General features: G+C 41.5%; 1 protein-coding gene across 9 annotated transcripts in view; it reads right to left on the minus strand.

Annotated features, from left to right (window-relative positions):
• Positions 1 to 22132, minus strand: part of HYDIN (HYDIN axonemal central pair apparatus protein) — a 438409-nt gene that overhangs the window by 201699 nt on the left and 214578 nt on the right. For all 9 annotated transcript variants that reach the window (XR_008293813.1, XM_053211099.1, XM_053211098.1 and 6 more), the window contains 5 exons: positions 15337 to 15404; positions 9555 to 9790; positions 6845 to 6945; positions 4081 to 4216; positions 1079 to 1243 (listed from right to left, as the gene is read on the minus strand). Coding sequence is in view for 8 of the 9 variants with exons in the window: in XM_053211099.1 (XP_053067074.1) it covers positions 1079 to 1243; positions 4081 to 4216; positions 6845 to 6945; positions 9555 to 9790; positions 15337 to 15404 (706 nt within the window). In the remaining variant the exon portion in view is untranslated. The remainder of the gene's footprint in view (positions 1 to 1078; positions 1244 to 4080; positions 4217 to 6844; positions 6946 to 9554; positions 9791 to 15336; positions 15405 to 22132) is intronic.

Here is a 22132-nt window from a genome sequence, read left to right on the forward strand (position 1 = left end):
CAGAGATTCTGATTTAATAGGACTGGAAAGGGGCCAGGCATGTCTGTGTGTGTGAGAAACTCCTGATAGGAGTTTAAGAACAACTACTATTGACAAGAAAATTCCATAAACATACATACATATATATATATAAATATATATATATGTATATATGTATGTATATGTAATACCATATATATGTGTGTGTGTGCATGTGTGTGTGTGTGTGTATATATATATATATATATATATATATATATACACACACACACAAGGTATTATTCAGCCATAAAAAAGAATGAAATCTTACCATATGTGACAACATGGAGGGATCTATTGCTGTAGACAAGAAAATTCCATATATATATATATAAAATACCATAAATAGAATACCATACATAGCCATAAGAAGGAATGCAATCTTGCCATTTGTGACAACATGGATGGATCTAGAGAGTATAATACTAAGCAAAATAAGTCAGTCAGTCAAAGACAAATACTATACAATTTCATTCATATGTGGATTTAAGAAATAAAAAAAAAACAAAGGGAAAAGAAAGAGACAAACCAAAAAACAGACTCTTAACTATGGAGAAAAAACAGATGGTTACCAGAGGAGAGGTGGGGGGTGAGGGGAGAAATGGTGAAATAGGTGAAGGGATTAAGAGTGCACTTGTGATGAGCATGGAGTAATATATAGATTTGTTGAATCACTGCATTGTACACCTGAAACTCATATGACACTCTATGTTAACTATATTGGAATTAAAATTTTCTAATGAAAAAAATGTTAAATAAAATAAAACTTTTTTAAATAAAAAAATTATTTAACACATAAAAAGTAAATTGTAGAAAAATTAAAAATTAAAAAATAAATAAAATAGAATGAATAAGGAATTAAAAAGAACAAATGCTATAAAACAGCACTACTTCTCAATGGATCTGAAGATGAGTTCCCGAAGTAACACAACACTAGTACTTTGCCACTGCAGAGTGAAAATGTACAATTCTAGAATTACGAGAAAGCAGAGGATATGCAGACATGGAATATGCAAGATATACAGCAATTTTAAACGTAATTCTGAAAACTGGCTCTCACCATAGGGGGGTCCGGGCTCCCAAAGGTTGAGATGTAAACTATGGACCTATATTCCCCAGTGACCTGGGTCTCCAGGGCCAGAGGTATGTGAATGGTGCTGTGTGGGGGGATGACTCCACATGGGGTGGGACTGGAGAGTAACACGGCCGGCATGTCTTCATGTACCTGGTGGGAGAGACAAGCTGGAAGGATAAGCAAGCCCCTGGCAAGGCACAAAATAAATAGCATATTAGATTATTTTGAAACAGGTGTTGCCCCAAGTCCATGCAGGTTCTTTAGGAGGATGTCATCATTCAGGCAAGTAAATGGGGATCAGCACCTCAATTCTGCTAAAGGGAAGCAGGGTGTGCAGAAGGCCCCAATCCAAAGTGCACAACCCAGCAAGATGCAGAAATTATCCACAGTGTGAATTAGTTCATGGGAACAGCTTCCCATGGCCAAATTCCTTCACCTGGCCCTCCACGTCCTCCACCACCTGGTCCCTTTACGCTCTGTCAACAGGGACCATCGGATTTTCCTGAACACATGATACTGCTTCCTACTTCCAACACTCTGGAATGCCCTCTCCCTTCAATGGACCTGCACATTTATCCTGAATACCCACAGGTATCCTTCGTGCTCTAGAGTAAGGGTGTTTCCTCTGTCCCTAGGGGGCATCCTACAGTCCTTCTCCATAGCATGTACTATCTGTGTCCATCTGTTCCATGGGCTGTCAACTTCCTGGGGCATGACCTGGGCCTCTGCTGGCGCGATTGCTGGCCAACACATATGCTCACTACATGTTTTTTAAATGGCAAAATAGGTAGGTGAATGAATGAATGTTATCCAGTGTTTACCAATGTATGTCCTTTAGAACCTTGCTCTGCAGCATATTACTAGCTTTTTTTTAAATGTTTTTATTTTATTTTATTATTTTATTTTTGAGACAGAGAGAGACAGAGAGCATGAGCAGGGGAGGGGCAGAGAGAGAGGGAGGCACAGAATCTAAAGCAGGCTCCAGGCTCTGAGTTGTCAGCACAGAGCCTGATGTGGGGCTCAAACTCACAGACTGTGAGATCGTGACGTGAACTGAAGTCGGACGCTTAACCCACTGAGCCACCCAGGCGCCCCTATATTACTCGCTTTTATGGAACAACAGCAGCAAATAAAACTTTAGCTAGATGGGGGTGCTTGGGTGACTCAAGTCGGTTGAGCATCTGACTCTTGATTTCAGCTCCGGTCACAATCTCATGGTCTGTGAGATCGAGCCCCATGTCAGTCTCTATGTTAGCAGCCTGAAGCCTGCTTGGGATTCTTCCTCTCTGTCCCTCCCCTGCTCACGTGTGTTGCTCTCTCTCTCTCTCAAAAGTAAATAAATAAACATTAAAAAAAAATCTTAAAAAAATCTCATGACCAAATAAGTTTGGGTAATTCTGGGAAACCTTAGCTGTTGGAGAAAGACAGAACATACAGATTTCACCTGTCCAGGGACCCCCATGGTCTTCGTACACCTGGGCTGGCCTAACATGGCCTAATCTAACGCATCTTGCCTACGTAGCAATGCTCTGCCCAGCCTTACTGAAACCTGAAGCAAAAGGGAAAATCAGCTGATTCTGCCTTTATCTATTATCTTGATTTTTTTTATGAACTATTTTGCATTAATTTTGATTTTTAAAATGTGACATAAAAATGTGATTTATCTTGATTCCTAAGTTTTTTGGCTCCCCCTGCCAACCAATTTCTGTGCTCATGGCAAGTGCCTCACCCGTTTCCAAGCCCGCCTGTGCAGAAAAAGCTTCCTTATTACCCCAGATGTAAGTAAACTGTGCTCTAAGTTCTTGAGATGATCATACAATACTCAAGGCTAGCCTGTTCCATTGTTGATCGTCTAAAAGTTAGAAAAGTTGCCTCCCATCAACCCAACGCTTGGTTTCTGGTTTTGTCTCAGAGAAGCCCATACAATAGTTCTAATTTCCTCTTCTATATAATAGCCCTTTGAAGGGAAGGGTGGCTATTTCATCCTAGTTAAGGCTTTCCTGTTCCCAATTAAACACTGTGCTCCTCATATAACTTGGATTTCCAGATGATGTTGATTGCCATTCTGGTTACTTCACATGTGATTTTTTTTTCTCATGTTTCCATCAAAAAAATACAGTGTCAATATCTGAAGACAAAACCTGGCACTGCCTTGAGCAGTAGCTATCTCCTTCCTTTAGCTGATCACAGTGTTTCTCTCATACACCCTAACCCGCCTTGGTTCTGAGGCCTCCATACTGGTCTTTGAACACATTTTGAAACTGTAGTCAGATAAAACCCCCATCTGACTTGTTTTTGGGATTTTTTTTTTTTGGCATGAATTTTTATTAGAGTACTGTCCTTACAGAACAATAGAGTTTTAAACCCAAATGCATTCTTGGTAAACTGCATCCTATTAGTGACCTTCCATTACTTTAGTCTATGAAGATCTTTTTGACTCTTCAACCCATATGTGCTTAATTGCTCAGTGCCCCACCTAGCTGGGTGTAGTGGCATGTGGACAGATCCATTCATAAAACATTAGAAGGCAACTTCATTTTTTCTTTTTGTAGTGTCTCTAGCCTTCTAGTTCAACAAGTCCACTTATAAATACTGCATTAGTGTACTTTAGCGATGCTGTTAAAGTCACAGCCATAGCCATAAATGAAAACTCTTAGCTCTGCCTCATTTCCCACGACTGATTAATTCATAGGCAATTATTTGTAGGTGAGACTTCTGCATGTTGGCTTAATTGACCCTTGCCTTTCTTTATCAAAGGCAATTTCCCTGGGAAATTAAGAACTGTTTACACCTGCAGCTGCTCGATCATGCAGGTGGCAATCCAGCTGTGGCTTTATGACCCCATGCCCGTTTTATACCAGGGTTCAAAATCAGAATTACAGAAGGTCATGTGTTCAGGAATATGGCTCTTTAGAAGGATTTCTCTTTCTCATTGAGGGAATCCAACTGAAGAAAAATCAACACTGAAAAAGGATAAAGTAAGTCACCTGAGGTAGAACCTCATAGCATCCTGGGAGGTCATCGTGATTGACAAGCTGGACCGTTTTCTCATAGGGGTACTTCAGGAAGCAGCGCCCAAAGTCCACCTCTGTGTTCACCATGTGGAGCGTAGGTACAATACACCTGCTCAAAGGAAAGACCCATTAAAGAATTCAAAAGGATAGAGAGCTTGTTTACAGATGGAGAATGCAGAGTCCCAAGTTAAACACACTTGTCACTGTCACATGGTTTTTTTTCTAATAACTACATTAATCATTTTTAAATCTTCTCTCCTGTCATTCCTATCCCTTAGCCCCCAGTCACCACTGTTTAATCAAAAAAGGGCTAGAAGCAAGACTCCTTAAACAGCGGTCTTCCATGAGTAATGACTAACATTTCCATTGTTTTTCATATTTGGCTTTCTTTTACCAAGGGGCACCCACAGTGTAAGTTCCTTAGGGTAGTGGAACTGTTTCCAAGGCAAATAGGGCCAATGCTACCAGCATGGGGTCCTAACTAGCTGTGACACTCTGGACCAGTCAGAGTCCCCCGAGGACGAGCTACAGTTTGCACCATCTAAATTATGGTAATAATTCTAATTCCTAGGCAGAACAGCTGTCTTGGATCAGGCTTGGGCAGCTGCTCAACCCAGAAATGGCACCGTGACAGTGGTGCTCAATGTGAAGGTGGGTGTGGTAGGGGAGGGGAGGCAGAGTGGGGTGCAGGGGAGGAGGAGTTGGAGCCCTGTGTTTGCAGTTGGTCTATCATGAGGTTATCTGTGTTTCATTTTGTGTCTACATCTCAAAGTCTTCCCTGCCTTGCTGCACTGTCACAATATAGTGTCGTGGTGAGGAGCACTGGTGTCTGAATCAGAGCCAGGCTCAAAGAGTGACCTTAACAAATACAACCTTGAGCAAGTTGCTTTCCCTACCGGAGTTGCATTTTGCTCCTAGGTAAAATGAAGGCAATTCTAGGGATTGACATTAGCATAATTAACTCCGAGTGTTGTGGGAAATACAGGAGCTAACGTGAGAGAAGAGCACAGCACAGTGCCTACTGCACTGAGCGAGAGCTCAGTCAGAGATGATTAACCTGTGGTAGAGGGCACCGCGAGCTGTCACGGCTGGCTCTCTGCAAGTTCTGAAAGCAATTCTTTTGTTGAGGGTCTTCAAGCAGTTCCTACCGATTACACCAAAAATAATGACATGAAAGTGAGTCTTGTTAACCCAAAATTTGAGGTTTAGCACGGGATGAGTGTTCATTTTTAGCTAGAATGGAAGCTGTCAGTTGACCTGATGACTTGCATAAAGCTAACCCTTCACTACCTGAAACACTGTGGCTGATAGGACTTAGAGTATTTCACTTGGGTCACACACAGAGTACACATGGTAGGAAACTCATAACCTCTTAGGACTCTGTTGTTGTTGTTGTTGTTGTTGTTGTTTTCTTTAACTCAGGGTTTCCCATTGACAGCTGCAGGGAAAGGGGGCTGAAAAGGGGAAAGTATCAGAATCAACCCACCCAGAAAAGACATGCAAGCCTAGACAAAAAAGCTAAACCTGGGTATAGAAAGGACCAGATGAAAGAGCTTTTGCTGTTTTTAAACACGCAAAACAATTAGTTAGGTCTTTGGAAGGACTAAGTAGACCATGGCAAGGCCTTGACCTTCAAGTTCTTTCTGATACATCTGAAATTCATGAGACCTAAACTCATCCCTAAACTCTAGGGATGGATATGTTATCAGGCTTTTATTAAGTAATTTTCTCAATTTCATTTAGATGGCATTTTCATACAAACCCTCTAAAGCCCCAGACCTGGACACCTGTTTGCTTTGGCAAGAGTGTGGCCCACGATTTTATTTATTTAATCAGGATCACTGTCATAATTAGCATCACACTCCACTCTTAGGAAGACCCCAACTTGGTCAAGGAGACACAATCAACAAATGGCAGAGCCAGGATCTTAACCTGAATTGAGAGTCCACTGCTGCCTCTATTAAATTGGAGAGAAGGTGGGTATGGTGCTGAGGAGTTTATGTTGTTAGAGAGCCTCATTCGGGAGGCCTGCTTGCAGCCTGCATTGAAGTCATAGTAAGTGTCCTGGTGCAGAACTGTCTTGCTAAATGAACCTTCCACTGTAGGCCTGTGAGCACCACTCTTTCTGGGCATAACCCTGGAGTACTATATTTAAAGATAAAAATTACAAAAACAGCAACTTATGGGGTGCCTGGATGGCTCAGTCCTTCAAGTGTCCAACTTCAGCTCAGGTCATGATCTCAGGTCAAGCCCCACGTCGGGCTCTGTGCTGACAGCTCAGAGCCTGGAGCCTGCTTCAGATTCTGTCTCCCTCTCTCTCTCTGCTCCTCCCCTGCTCACGCTATGCCTCTCTCTCTCAAAAATAAAATAAACATTAAAAAAAATGTAAAGAAAAACAGCAACTGTTCACCTCTTCCTGGTAGAACCCTTTCAGTTACATACATGGAAAGTCAGACCATTAGGGAGCACTATTATTCTTAACGCTGCAAAACGCGCGCGCGCGCACACACACACACACACACACATCCCTTTTCTTATCCTCACCAGAGGTGTGTGCCTGCTGTTTTAAAGCTTTATCATTTGAATATCAGATTCCATATCAGATTTGCTTTCCCAGGAAAGCAGAACAAATGCAGTGAGAACTGGTTGCAGGCATGCTGCCTCCGTGAGAGGCAGCCATTGCTGGCTGGCAGCTCAGGGGAGACGCAGGAGGAGAGAAAGCAGGTGAGTGTGATACCTGGCTGTGATTAGGAGCGCCAGCACTTCTTCCCCGATGCCCTCCACGTCCACCACCAGGGCCAGCTCATATTTCTGCACGGTGTTGGAGCATAAGGTCACCTGGAAAGATAAAGGTGAAAAGCCGCTCTTCCACAAGGCCGGCCCTCCCTCTGTGCAGCGGAGAAAGGAGCCAGGGGAGGACAGCACTGATGAGGACGGCTTCTGAGTACTTTTCATGGGGTGTTTGGCGTTTTACATTTTCAGTTGAACAAGTTACATTTTGGGGTCAGGGCATGCTGAGTTTTTTCAAAGGCGAGGTTAGAAACCAAATGGCTTTTAGTACAATAGGTTTGCTCATTTCTGAGAAGACTGTATCAAAGAAGTCATATACCTGCATAAGGGGGAAAAAATGACCCTGAAAGATAAACCATAATAAGCAAACTTTCATTACTCAATTTAAATTGTTCTCTATGCCTCCTGGCTATAGAAATTACAAAAATTCAACACACCAATAAAACACTACAGCTAAGTTTCTCTTACAGCAAAATAAATGAACATGAAACCATGTCAGTTCCAGAAAAGGGCCTAAGAAATCAACTAGTCTTTTTTTTTTAACCAAAATCTTGTCTCCCCACTGTCCACCATATTCATTATTAGAACAGAAAATGGGAAGCTCCAAAGAAAGGTCTATTCAAGGACAGTATGTGCCCAATATATTCTATCCTCTGATTTTTATTTATTATTGTGAAATTTTACATTTAGCTGTTGAGGTCCTGTCACAGTTTTTAATTGCTTAAAAATGATTTGTAGTGGAAGAGATACTTGTAAGTCTAGAGAACAGCTTCTAGCATAGGTTAAAGCTTTTCTGTACATAAATTATGTATGAAGGACTAATTAAAGAATTTTTTTTTGGTTGCAAAGGGAATCACTGGATGCAAATTTGAGTCCACACAGACATGGTTGATGTAGTTCAGGAGTGAAAATTGAAGCTTGGGGAAAGCTATTCCAAATCTGAAGGGAAAATAAAGTGAAGGTGGAGCCACTGATTCGGAAAGAAAATTTGTCAGATGTGGAGAGAAGCAGTTGGCCCAGCATGCAGAGGTTCCTGGAGTGACTCTAACCCCTGTTCCTGTCTCTGAGCTCTGGTTAGAAGGCAGAGCAAGTGGCTCTCACAGAAGGCTGCCAGGCAGGTGCTATGTCTTCGCAAACCTTCCTGTGCGATGTGTGAGAGGGAAAAAAGGAAAGGTGGGTGATGTGTAGGCTGGGCATGAAGTAAAAAATAAATTCTTTGCAACAGCACTTCTTCCTGGGAAAGCCACAGTGAGCAACTGCCATGATCTGAAAGGTTGTGTCCCACCCCCCAAATTCATATGTTGAAATCCTAACCCCCAGTGTGGTGGAAATTAGGAGGTGGGGCCACTGGGGGTGATTAGGTCATGAGGGTGGAGCTCTCATGAACAGGATGAGGACCCTAATGAGAAAGACCCCACAGCTCCTCTCCGCATGTGAGGACATAAGTCAGCAGGCCGCCCCTCACCAGAACTCTACCATGTGTCACCCTGATTTTAGACTTCCAGCCTCCAAACCGTGATAAATAAATTTCTGCTGTTTATAAACCACCCAGTCTCAAGTATTTGGGGTTTTTTTTTAAATATTTTTTGTTAAGTAGGCTCCACGCCCAGCATGGAGCCCAATGCGGGGCTTGAACTCACAACCCTGAGATCAAGGCCCGAACTGAGATCAAGAGTCAGACACTTAACCCACAGAGCCACCCAGGTGCCCCTCAAGTATTTGTAAGAGCAGCCCAAATGGACTAAGACTGGGAACCTGAGAAGTGACAATGATATGTGATATAAACCTCATTGGGCCCACGGAGATGCCCTTGGGAGAGCCAAAGACTCCCAGAAAAGATTTAGGATGAGCGGCTTCACGGTGAGATATTATGAAACATTTAAAGCAAATGTGGGGCCTAAAACCATACCTGAATTAAATATTCAAAGGTCATGACTAAAGAGAAAATTGCCAACCTTCGCCATGGAAGTCTTTTCTTTTTTCTTTCCCAGAAAAGATAAAATCATTTCAACTTAGCAGCCTTCAGCAATGCTAGACCTAACTGTTTGGAGGAGCAAAAGTAGGTGAAGGAAGACAGTAAAATCCTTCTCAGTGAGCTGTGAAATAATTCTGCTGGTGGCTCTGCTAGGCCATGCCCAGAGCATCACACTGTGGGCCTAAATATAAAGCACTGTTAGGGATATCACATCTACGTTCACCATGAAGCCCAGATTTGTATTAAAAATCTGAATAAATTGGGTATCATCTGTGGCACAAATACGGACATTGATTGGTATGAACAATTAGATTCTGAAGGAAAGGAGCACCTAATTATCAGTGAGTTCTTAAATCTTTTTACATCTATATTGATGAGTGTACTATCTATGCAGAGCAGGGGTTTCACTGGATTTCTCTAGAATCCACGGTTTTGGTGAAGGCAATGCCTCTGGACTGATGGAAATTCACGGGAGCAGTGTCAGTTCTTGTGCCCAATATATTTGTATCTGGTTTCTTTTGCCTCCGTGGTTTATTTCCTTATAGGCCCACTTTTCCACGTGAATTAGAGGCACTCCCTCCCGCTGACAACGGATGTATAAAGCAAATCCTAGCTGTGATCCTAGTAACTATCTGAGAGTGTGGCTGCCTGGGAGTATGTGCTGGGAGGCTGTGCACTTTACCCTGATAGCAGCAAATCCTTGGGGGCGAATGGTGCCACTGCTGGGAGTGATGGTGAATTCTTTTGGTTTCATTACGGGTCTTTCGTCCTTGTTCCAAAATGGTATTTTGTTGTCTGAATACCGCTCACAACTTGAAATGCTTTTATGGCCATCGCCATCTCCAGGGACGCGCAGTTTGAAGGTCATGGGGACTAAGGAGGTATTATTGAGGGAACATATCAAGGTATGAGGGAAACCTGGAAAACAAAATGTAAGGTGAGATATCAAAGCCCCACTATAGCCTCCCTTGAAACTTCAACCTCTGCTAGTATTGCCAAACCACTTAAATGAACTGCCTGTGCAATTCATCACCACTTGCTTAACTCCACCTCTCCCTGATATTGTCCTCAATTGTACCGTCAATGAATGCATTTCATTCATTCATTCATTCAGTCAGTCAGTGAATACTTATATACGCATACTATGTAGCAACTATAGACATAAAACAAATCACTTGATGTTCATCCAGGTCCCTCTCAAGAAGCAGCATCTATTATTATCTGTTTGGTGAGTAGTTCTCCAGAAGTATGCTTTGCATTTAATTTTTACACAGAATACAGATTTTTTTTTTAAAAATTGAATCATGTTTGCTCTTTTTATCTGCCAACGTGTGAAAGGAGAAGCCTGTGTGGTTTTCCCTGCTGTGTGACCCAGAGCCCGCCAAGATATTATATAACTCCTCCTGGACCTGTCTGAGGCTCATGCTCCCAGGGTCGATGACACAAAATCAAATAATAGCATCTCCTGAGAGAGACTTTACAATCTGCTTTTGAGCCAGCCAGAGACTAACACACTGGCTTTTACCTCCCTTAGACAAAGCTACTTTTTCATGTTAAATCCAGCCTTCCTACATTCAGTTCAGTGAGACTCCTGTTCCTTTTCTAAGAGATGTGGATCCTCCTTGCCTGGCAGGCAATAAACTGAGCTCTGATTTTGGATTCCCGAGGTGGCCACTCTATCTGCATATTTCTATGGGATGCAAACACTATTCTTTCTACCTGGAGCCCTAATGCAGTAAAACACAATTGGTCTCTGCTAGTTACTACATTACTGCAGGGGATATTTTGGACTGATCTATTTGTCTCCCCATTTCTGAGCCTTTGTCTACACATTAGGGCTGTTGGAGGAAACGCATTTATGTCTCCTTTGTCATATTACCTGCCAATCTACTTGGAAGAGATCTCTTATGGAAAAAGAATTGCCTGCTTAAATGTACCTGAAGGACTTTCTGGGAAATTCCAGAGGAGCTGCTAGAAAGTCCATTTAATAATCATGTATTGCTGCATTCAGCTTTCCAGAACTTTCCCAGCAAAGACTATTGAAACTGTACATCCCTCACCCTTGTTTATTTTTACTTGACCACTTATGGGATCAGCACTCTTCTAATGTACAGGGTACGCTGGAAGTGGTTTGTATAAAGATTCAGATGGGTCCTTCCAAACCATTGCTCAGACTATTTCCCTGAAGCTAGAAGGTTTTTTGAGAATAAAGCCAACTATAACCTCCTAACTAGAACAATTCCTTGTACAATGACCTGTAAACCCCATATCGCTTGCTAAAAAGCCTAAAGAAAGTGGTATTCTTTTGTTAAAGACTGAAGGGTCATTAATAATACAAGTGTTACTCCTAGCTTTCTGCTTGCACCAAATCCTAATACTATTGGTTTTAGGCTTCCCTCATGCTTTCAATGATCTCTTCTGCTAACCTTTCTCAGATCTTTCTATAATCATTATAATTAAGATTGTAAGGGACAGGGGAACGTGGATGGCTCAGTCAGTTAAGCGTCCACCTATCGACTTTGGCTCAGGTCATGATCTCACGGTTCATGAGATCGAGCCCTGCATCAGGCTCTGAGCTGGCAGTGAGGCTTCTGCTTGGGATTCTGTCTCCCTCTCTCTCTGCCCTTCCCCTGCATGTTCTCTATCTCTCTCTCAAAATAAATAAAAATAAACTTAAAAAAAAAGGTTGTAAGGGATAATTACAATTAATTGTCCCTGGGCCCTCACTTTACAACCTCCTAAAATCAACTTAAATATTTCTTCTTGAGTGAAATACTGCCTGTTCGTACCTGGGCCATGGAAGACAACTATCGTGATTTTTAAAAAATGCTTATGGCCCTTAAACCCTAACTTCTCTGGCCAAATTATCCAATGGTCAGGTCCACTGAATGTCTGGAGTCTTCCAAACTCCCTATTCTCATTCCACATATTCCTGAACCTGTTGAAAAACAGTGAGTTTGCAAATACTTACACTCTGCCCTTTTGGTCTATAATCTGGCATCTCAGTTGTTACCTGGTCCATTGTATTCTTTGATGAATCTGAGGACTTATCAAAGCTTCACTGCTCTTTCAGAGATCATCACCACCTATATTCTAGAATCTGACTCTTTCACCCTTCTAGCTTCCATCAACCTAATTATTCGATATGTCATCCAGCATCCAATCCTACCATCAAAATATTTATAGCCATACTTTAAACATTTCAGATACCAAACAACAGTACTATTACCTGTCGTCTACTTTAGGGTATTTATAGTAATCTAACACCATCAATCCCAATAGGCCCTGATACCTAAGCTAGATCTGCATCTCTAAGCAAATAAAGGCTATGTCTCCAACACTAACCTATAACCTATAAGCCTTTTTGCCAAGATGGGGACAATATCACCAACTTTAACAATATGTCTGTCATTCTGAAATAACTAAAAAAATTCCTTCAATTCCTGGCTTATTCCTGTAACCATTAATTTCTCTTGCATTTCGAACTATCGAACTATCAAAAGACCTACTGGTCTTTCATTCCTGAGCCAATCACATGCTTACTTTTGTCTGCCTCATCAAAGCTGTATTTGCACATGTGAGGTAATAATTAGGAAGTTGCCAATAAATAACTCTTCAATGTACCATGTTTCTTTGTGACAGGAGGCCTATCTTCCTGGAGAAATAAATAATGACACTTTGGGTAGGAGTCATGAAAGAACTCTAGTACCAGCTTTAGGACTTAAAAATATTATCATCAAATAATTCTAAAACTGTATCACAAAATGGTTCCTAACCTTGGCTGATACATTGCAGAATCTAGAAGCACAGCGAAGTAGCCTGAATTGACTGACCCAAGTGGTTTTGAAAATGAAATAGCCCTAGATTTCCTGTTGGCAAGCAAAAAGGTATGTTTTTCATTAATACTTCCTGCCACACCACAGGGAAGATTAAGGAATCCATATCTAAACTAAAAGAAATGTAACTTGAATTTTGAAGGTGGACTTAAGCGGGATAAGTTTTTACGTCTCAGACCTGGGGACTGTTGGGTCATGGCTCTGTAGTGTCTTCCCACTCTTATCTAGCTGCGTTATTGCCAAATGGTTCAGTAAGATGTTGTACAACAAAAGAAAAATAAACTTTTTGTAATTTTCATCTAAGCTAGTTACCAAAACTTCTAGCTGGACCAACTATGAGAAACAACTGTTGATTATTTTCTCTATAGCTCAAGGAAACAATGAATAAATTACCCAATAATGGCTTTTCCTATATACTTAGGGATAAGAGAGGGCCAAATGGAAGATGTTAATGGGAAAAAAACCTACCTAGCTTTGGAGCATGCATAAATGGTTTTATCTACTGTGTTACCCAGAGCTTGCCAATATCAAATACAGCATTTTGAACACCTCCTGTTTGCCATATTTCACTGAAATGTACCATTAGGGGCCTTGATGCTTTTAAATGTTTGGATTCTAGATAAAAGTGTTCCAGATATTCTCAGGGCTCAAAAATTGGCTTATCATTGGTACAGTATTTACATTAACCTTTCAATAGGGCAGATTCTAGATAATGAATCAGTATGATATTTCTTGGAGGGACTGATTTGAGGTTTTTTGTTTTGTTTTGTTTTGTTTTTAAATTTTTTTTTTCAACGTTTATTTATTTTTGGGACAGAGAGAGACAGAGCATGAACGGGGGAGGGGCAGAGAGAAAGGGAGACACAGAATCGGAAACAGGCTCCAGGCTCTGAGCCATCAGCCCAGAGCCTGAGGCGGGGCTCGAACTCACGGACCGCGAGATCCTGACCTGGCTGAAGTCGGACGCTTAACCGACTGCGCCACCCAGGCGCCCCTGATTTGAGGTTTTTATTTGGATTATTTTTTCTCCCTCCAGGGCAATATGATACAGGGCATATCTTCCAAATGTTCTGTGTTGGAACTCATATTTAAATGCCTGTGAGGGTATGTTGCTGTCATGCATCAGTTGCCCGGAACTCTCTGTGAACTCAGTTGAGCTGGTTTGGAGGGTAACTGCATAGGTCTTTGGGTAATTCACCTCTCACTGCATATCAGTCACGGTTTCCCTTGAGAGAGTATGCCTCTCTCAGTTGGCCAACAGACAATTTTCAAATTGTAGGTCACTTTTACTTTCCTTCGAAAACTCTATCACTCAAACATGCACTACAAATTTCTAAAAATTCCTCTAGCCATTCTCATATTCTATGGTAACAAACAGACATTCAACTCCATTGATATGGATTTTCCTGTATTTAGGAAATGTTAAATGTTAAAGCAATGGATAAAAACATTATTAATCAGCTTTTTGCAAAGAAAGGATATTTTTTGTAAAGAAAAAATTTTCCCCAGGTAGATGGCCCTACTTGAAGCAAAAGAACTGAAAGTCAAAATGGGAGGCAACTGAGAAAAATGGAAAGGATTATGGACTATGGATTCAGGCTAGGGTTTCTCAGTCTTTCCTAAATTATTATCACCTCCTAAAAAGAACCACTGGGATTAATTAATTTTCAGTGAAATCAATCAATTAAATATAATTTAAATTAGATTAATTTCTCCCTAATGAGAAAAATTAAATACTAAGGAACAAGATTCTATTGGGTAGGGTTGAACTTTGGAGGACCACAAATGTGGGTTAGATCTACACTCTTCAACCCCAAACAAACAATTTTTGACCCTTTGGGGGCAAAATCATCCCTGTTGACAGTGTATGATTTAGAGAGAGCTCAAGCGAAATACTCATTCTGCCACTGCTATATGACCATGGGAAGTTATTTAACTGTTCGAATGATCAGTTCTTCCAGCTCCGAAAGGGGAATCTTAAATAGTATCTCCCCAAAGGATTTAAAGGGTTAAATGCAGTACTGAATGTGATTCACTTAGCAAAGATTAGAATATAAGACAGAACCAATAAATGGAAACTTTTACTGCTAATGCCACCACTGCTGTTACCATTGTTATTATTTGGAAAGGTGGACACAGGAGGAAATGACTCAGGGGAAGTAACTGAGCAAGAAGACAACACAAAAATATAGAAGTCTTCAGCTTGGAGTGATAGGACACCTGAGTCAAACCACCACTGAATTCACGTGAAACTTGAGAGCATCTCTGTGAAGAGGCTGTTGTGTAGACATACTGGCAAATCAGAAACTGCATATAAAATGGAGTGTTCAGAACATTCAGATAGCAGTGTGAAGTTTAAGGCTTTCTATTGTTCCACTGCGGAATGAGCAAGGACAACCATGGTCTGACAGCTATTAGTGCCCATGACACAGTTATAACTTTCACATATAAACTGCGAAATGGCACTGAAATGTCACTGCTGCAGAGGAAGAAGAGTACAATTCTAGACTTTCTTGCTATTACTCGTAAAAAATTGGTAAGAGAGCTTTTGTGTAAACTTTCCTCCTTCCATGTAGAGAGAGAGGCAATTCCACTCAATTTCTAATTTAATATGGAAAAATTACTCACCAAAGGAAACATCGCCAAAGTGCAGAGCAGGAACATTAAAGTGGAAGGTAGGTCCAATGACACAGCCTCTGGAAGTAGGAATACAAGTTGGGGGGAGTGGATAGAGAACAGTGAATTCAGTGTAACAGTCAGGAACTAGGAAGACAGTAAACATTAAAGCCATAAACTGGCATTAAGTCAAGTACAGAATCTAGCACTTAAAGAAACCACAAGCTGATGGTCTTATTGCAGTGGTTCTTAGAATTCTTTTTCAAGACTCAAACCACTGGGTTTTAGCAAATGATGCTGTGATTAATTTATCACCAAATGCCTACCAATGAATGAGGCAGAGCAGACACATCACCAAACCAATGACACAGAATATTAATATGGATAATATACATATCATGAAAAGTTATCCTTAGACAAGAAACAAAAATTATAGCATTAAAATAATAAGCATTAAAAACTATCAATGGCACCAATATTCCTGGTCCCAACTTTTATAAAACTGTTTTTCCAATTCCTACCACCAACTAGTTGTGATCTTGGCCAGTCACATTACCCCCATAGCCCCCAGTTTCTTTTCCTCCTGTATAAAAGAAAAGACTGCAATCTGGTATAGGTGACCTTGAAGGACCTTTGCTGTAAATGTTGGTTCATTTCTCTCTCAGTACAAGGCCTCATGATCTTGGAGTGATTCTCTAGCTTAAGGTAAATAGTAGAGAGATTCTACAGTTTCTAGTTGACTTCAGCTGCAGTAAACAGCATAATGGTCCCCAATGATGTCTATGTGCTACTCCTCAGAATGTGTGGATATGTTAGATTACATGATAAAGGGGAATTAAGGTTGCAGAAGAAATTAAGCTTCCTAATTAACAGATCTTAAAATAGGGAGACCTTCCTAGATTATCCTGGTGGGCCCCATGTAATCAAAGTGTCTTTAAAAATACAAAAGGATGCAAAGAGGAGGCTGGAGTAATGCAATGTGAGAAGGACTTAACCAGCTATTGCTGGCTATGAAGAAAGAGGAAGGGGACCCTGAGCAGAACACTGCGGGCATCTTCAAGAAGCTGGAAACCGCTAGGAAATGGATTCTCTCCTGGAGCCTCCAGGAAGCAACACAGTCCAGTCAAGACCTTGATTTTAGCCCTATAAGACCTATGTTGGACTTCAAAAGTATGGAGCTATAAAATAATAAATTTGTACTGTTTTAAGCTACAAAGTTTAATGTAGGAGTAAAAGAAGACTAATAAATACGTATTAGCTTATTCTTGATTTTTACCATGATCCATATCCCTAGAATCTAGGTAAGAACTAAGATAATCCCCATCTATGTGCCAAGCTTTTAAAAATTATAGACAGGAATTCCAGAAGATGGCGGCGTAGGAGGACGCTGGGCTCACCGCGAGTCCTGCTGATCACTTAGATTTCACCTACACCTGCCTAAATAACCCAGAAAACCGCCAGAGGATTAGCAGAACAGAGTCTCCGGAGCCAAGCGCAGACGAGAGGCCCACGGAAGAGGGTAGGAAGGGCGGCGAGGCGGTGCGCGCTCCACGGACTGGCGGGAGGGAGCCGGGGCGGAGGGGCGGCTCGCCGGCCAAGCAGAGCCCCCGAGTCTGGCTGGCAAAAGCAGAGGGGCCTGACGGACTGTGTTCCGGCAGCAAGCGAGACTGGGCATCTGGGAGGTCATAAGTTAACAGCTCTGCTCAGAAAGTGGGAAGGCTGGAGGACAAAGGGAGGGAGAGCTGCTGAGCCCCCGGACAACAGAGCTCAGTTTGGTGGGGAACAAAGGCGCTCGCCAGCGCCATCTCCCCCGCCCATCCCCCAGCCAAAATCCCAAAGAGAACCAGTTCCTGCCAGGGAACTTGCTCGCTCCGCTCCGTGCAAACACCCAACTCTGTGCTTCTGCGGAGCCAAACCTCCGGCAGCCTATCTGACTCCCTCCCGCTGCCACAGGGCCCCTCCTGAAGTGGATCACCTAAGGAGAAGCGAGCTAAGCCTGCCCCTCGTGCCCCCGTGCACCTTGCCTACCCACCCCAGCTAATATGCCAGATCCCCAGCATCACAAGCCTGGCAGTGTGCAAGTAGCCCAGACGGGCCACGCCACCCCACAGTGAATCCCACCCCTAGGAGAGGGGAAGAGAAGGCACACACCAGTCTGACTGTGGCCCCAGCGGTGGGCTGGGGGCAGACATCAGGTCGGACTGCGGCCCCACCCACCAACTCCAGTTATACACCACAGCACAGGGGAAGTGCCCTGCAGGTCCTCACCACGCCAGGGACTATCCAAAATGACCAAGCGGAAGAATTCCCCTCAGAAGAATCTCCAGGAAATAACAACAGCTAATGAGCTGATCAAAAAGGATTTAAATAATATAACAGAAAGTGAATTTAGAATAATAGTCATAAAATTAATCGCTGGGCTTGAAAACAGTATAGAGGACAGCAGAGAATCTCTTGCTACAGAGATCAAGGGACTAAGGAACAGTCATGAGGAGCTGAAAAACGCTTTAAACGAAATGCAAAACAAAATGGAAACCACCACGGCTCGGATTGAAGAGGCAGAGGAGAGAATAGGTGAACTAGAAGATAAAATTATGGAAAAAGAGGAAGCTGAGAAAAAGAGAGATAAAAAAATCCAGGAGTATGAGGGGAAAATTAGAGAACTAAGTGATACACTAAAAAGAAATAATATACGCATAATTGGTATCCCAGAGGAGGAAGAGAGAGGGAAAGGTGCTGAAGGGGTACTTGAAGAAATTATAGCTGAGAACTTCCCTGAACTGGGGAAGGAAAAAGGCATTGAAATCCAAGAGGCACAGAGAACTCCCTTCAGACGTAACTTGAATCGATCTTCTGCACGACATATCATAGTGAAACTGGCAAAATACAAGGATAAAGAGAAAATTCTGAAAGCAGCAAGGGGTAAACATGCCCCCACATATAAAGGGAGGCCTATAAGACTCGTGACTGATCTCTCTTTTGAAACTTGGCAGGCCAGAAAGAATTGGCACGAGATTTTCAGTGTGCTAGACAGAAAAAATATGCAGCCGAGAATCCTTTATCCAGCAAGTCTGTCATTTAGAATAGAAGGAGAGATAAAGGTCTTCCCAAACAAACAAAAAACTGAAGGAATTTGTCACCACTAAACCAGCCCTACAAGAGATCCTAAGGGGGACCCTGTGAGACAAAGTACCAGAGACATCACTACAAGCATAAAACATACAGACATCACAATGACTCTAAACCCGTATCTTTCTATAATAACACTGAATGTAAATGGATTAAATGCGCCAACCAAAAGACATAGGGTATCAGAATGGATAAAAAAACAAGATCCATCTATTTGCTGTCTACAAGAGACTCATTTTAGATCTGAGGACACCTTTAGATTGAGAGTGAGGGGATGGAGAACTATTTATCATGCTACTGGAAGCCAAAAGAAAGCTGGAGTAGCCATACTTATATCAGATGAACTAGACTTTAAATTAAAGGCTGTAACAAGAGATGAAGGACATTATATAATAGTTACAGGGTCTATCCATCAGGAAGAGCTAACAATTATAAATGTCTCTGTGCCGAATACCGGAGCCCCCAAATATATAAAACAATTACTCATAAACATAAGCAACCTTATTGAGAAGAATGTGGTCATTGCAGGGGACTTTAACACCCCACTTACAGAAATGGATAGATCATCTAGACACACGGTCAATAAAGAAACAAGGGCCCTGAATGAGACATTGGATCAGATGGACTTGACAGATATATTTAGAACTCTGCATCCCAAAGCAACAGAATATACTTTCTTCTCGAGTGCACATGGAACATTCTCCAAGATAGATCATATACTGCGTCACAAAACAGCCCTTCATAAGTTTACAAGAATTGAAATTATACCATGCATACTTTCAGACCACAATGCTATGAAGCTTGAAATCAACCACAGAAAAAAGTCTGGAAAACCTCCAAAAGCATGGAGGTTAAAGAACACCCTACTAAAGAATGGATGGGTCAACCAGGCAATTAGAGAAGAAATTAAAAAATATATGGAAACAAACGAAAATGAAAATACAACAATCCAAACGCTTTGGGACGCAGCGAAGGCAGTCCTGAGAGGAAAATACATTGCAATCCAGGCTTATCTCAAGAAACAAGAAAAATCCCAAATACAAAATCTAACAGCACACCTAAAGGAAATAGAAGCAGAACAGCAAAGGCAGCCTAAACCCAGAAGAAGAAGAGAAATAATAAAGATCAGAGCAGAAATAAACAATATAGAATCTAAAAAAACTGTAGAGCAGATCAACGAAACCAAGAGTTGGTTTTCTGAAAAAATAAACAAAATTGACAAACCGCTAGCCAGGCTTCTCAAAAAGAAAAGGGAGATGACCCAAATAGATAAAATCATACATGAAAATGGAATTATTACAACCAATCCCTCAGAGATACAATTATCAGAGAATACTATGAAAAATTATATGCCAACAAATTGGACAACCTGGAAGAAATGGACAAATTCCTAAACACCCACACTCTTCCAAAACTCAATCAGGAGGAAATAGAAAGCTTGAACAGACCCATAACCATCGAAGAAATTGAATCAGTCATCAAAAATCTCCCAACAAATAAGAGTCCAGGACCAGATGGCTTCCCAGGGGAGTTCTACCAGACGTTTAAAGCAGAGATAATACCTATCCTTCTCAAGCTATTCCAAGAAATAGAAAGGGAAGGAAAACTTCCAGAGTCATTCTATGAAGCCTGTATTACTTTGATTCCTAAACCAGACAGAGACCCAGTAAAAAAAAGAGAACTACAGGCCAATATCCCTGATGAATATGGATGCAAAAATTCTCAATAAGATACTAGCAAATCGAATTCAACGGCATATAAAAAGAATTATTCACCATGATCAAGTGGGATTCATTCCTGGGCTGCAGGGCTGGTTCAACATTCGCAAATCAATCAACGTGATACATCACATTAACAAAAAAAAGAGAAGAACCATATGATCCTGTCAATCGATGCAGAAAAGGCCTTTGGCAAAATCCAGCACCCTTTCTTAATAAAAACCCTTGAGAAAGTCGGGATAGAAGGAACATACTTAAAGATCATAAAAGCCATTTATGAAAAGCCCACAGCTAACATCATCCTCAACGGGGAAAAACTGAGAGCTTTTTCCCTGAGATCAGGAACACGACAGGGATGCCCACTCTCACCGCTGCTGTTTAACATAGTGCTGGAAGTTCTAGCATCAGCAATCAGACAACAAAAGGAAATCAAAGGCATCAAAATTGGCAAGGATGAAGTCAAGCTTTTGCTTTTTGCAGATGACATGATATTATACATGGAAAATCTGATAGACTCCACCAAAAGTCTGCTAGAACTGATACATGAATTCAGCAAAGTTGCAGGATACAAAATCAATGTACAGAAATCAGTTGCATTCTTATACACTAACAATGAAGCAACAGAAAGACAAATAAAGAAACTGATCCCATTCACAATTGCACCAAGAAGCATAAAATACCTAGGAATAAATCTAACCAAAGATGTAAAGGATCTGTATGCTGAAAACTATAGAAAGCTTATGAAGGTAATTGAAGAAGATTTAAAGAAATGGAAAGACATTCCCTGCTCATGGATTGGAAGAATAAATATTGTCAAAATGTCAATACTACCCAAAGCTATCTACACATTCAATGCAATCCCAATCAAAATTGCACCAGCATTCTTCTCGAAACTAGAACAAGCAATCCTAAAATTCATATGGAACCACAAAAGGCCCCAAATAGCCAAAGCAATTTTGAAGAAGAAGACCAAAGCAGGAGGCATCACAATCCCAGACTTTAGCCTCTACTACAAAGCTGTAATCATCAAGACAGCATGGTATTGGCACAAAAACAGACACATAGACCAATGGAATAGAATAGAAACCCCAGAACTAGACCCATAAACGTATGGCCAACTCATCTTTGACAAAGCAGGAAAGAACATCCAATGGAAAAAAGACAGTCTCTTTAACAAATGGTGCTGGGAGAACTGGACAGCAACATGCAGAAGATTGAAACTAGACCACTTCCTCACACCATTCACAAAAATAAACTCAAAATGGATAAAGGACCTGAATGTGAGACAGGAAACCATCAAAACCTTAGAGGAGAAAGTAGGAAAAGACCTCTCTGACCTCAGCCGTAGCAATCTCTTACTCGACACATCCCCAAAGGCAAGGGAATTAAAAGCAAAAGTGAATTACTGGGACCTTATGAAGATAAAAAGCTTCTGCACAGCAAAGGAAACAACCAACAAAACTAAAAGGCAACCCACGAAATGGGAAAAGATACTTGCAAATGACATATCGGACAAAGGGCTAGTATCCAAAATCTATAAAGAGCTCACCAAACTCCACACGCGAAAAACAAATAACCCAGTGAAGAAATGGGCAGAAAACATGAATAGACATTTCTCTAAAGAAGACATCCGGATGGCCAACAGGTACATGAAAAGATGTTCAGCGTCGCTCCTCATCAGGGAAATACAAATCAAAACCACACCATATATCACCTCACGCCAGTCAGACTGGCCAAAATGAACAAATCAGGAGACTATAGATGCTGGAGAGGATGTGGAGAAACGGGAACCCTCTTGCACTGTTGGTGGGAATGCAAATTGGTGCAGCCGCTCTGGAAAGCAGTGTGGAGGTTCCTCAGAAAATTAAAAATAGACCTACCCTATGACCCAGCAATAGCACTGCTAGGAATTTATCCAAGGGATACAGGAGTACTGATGCACAGGGGCACTTGTACCCCAA

Source organism: Acinonyx jubatus, chromosome E2, assembly GCF_027475565.1.
Source record: "Acinonyx jubatus isolate Ajub_Pintada_27869175 chromosome E2, VMU_Ajub_asm_v1.0, whole genome shotgun sequence".
Taxonomy (NCBI): domain Eukaryota; kingdom Metazoa; phylum Chordata; class Mammalia; order Carnivora; family Felidae; genus Acinonyx; species Acinonyx jubatus.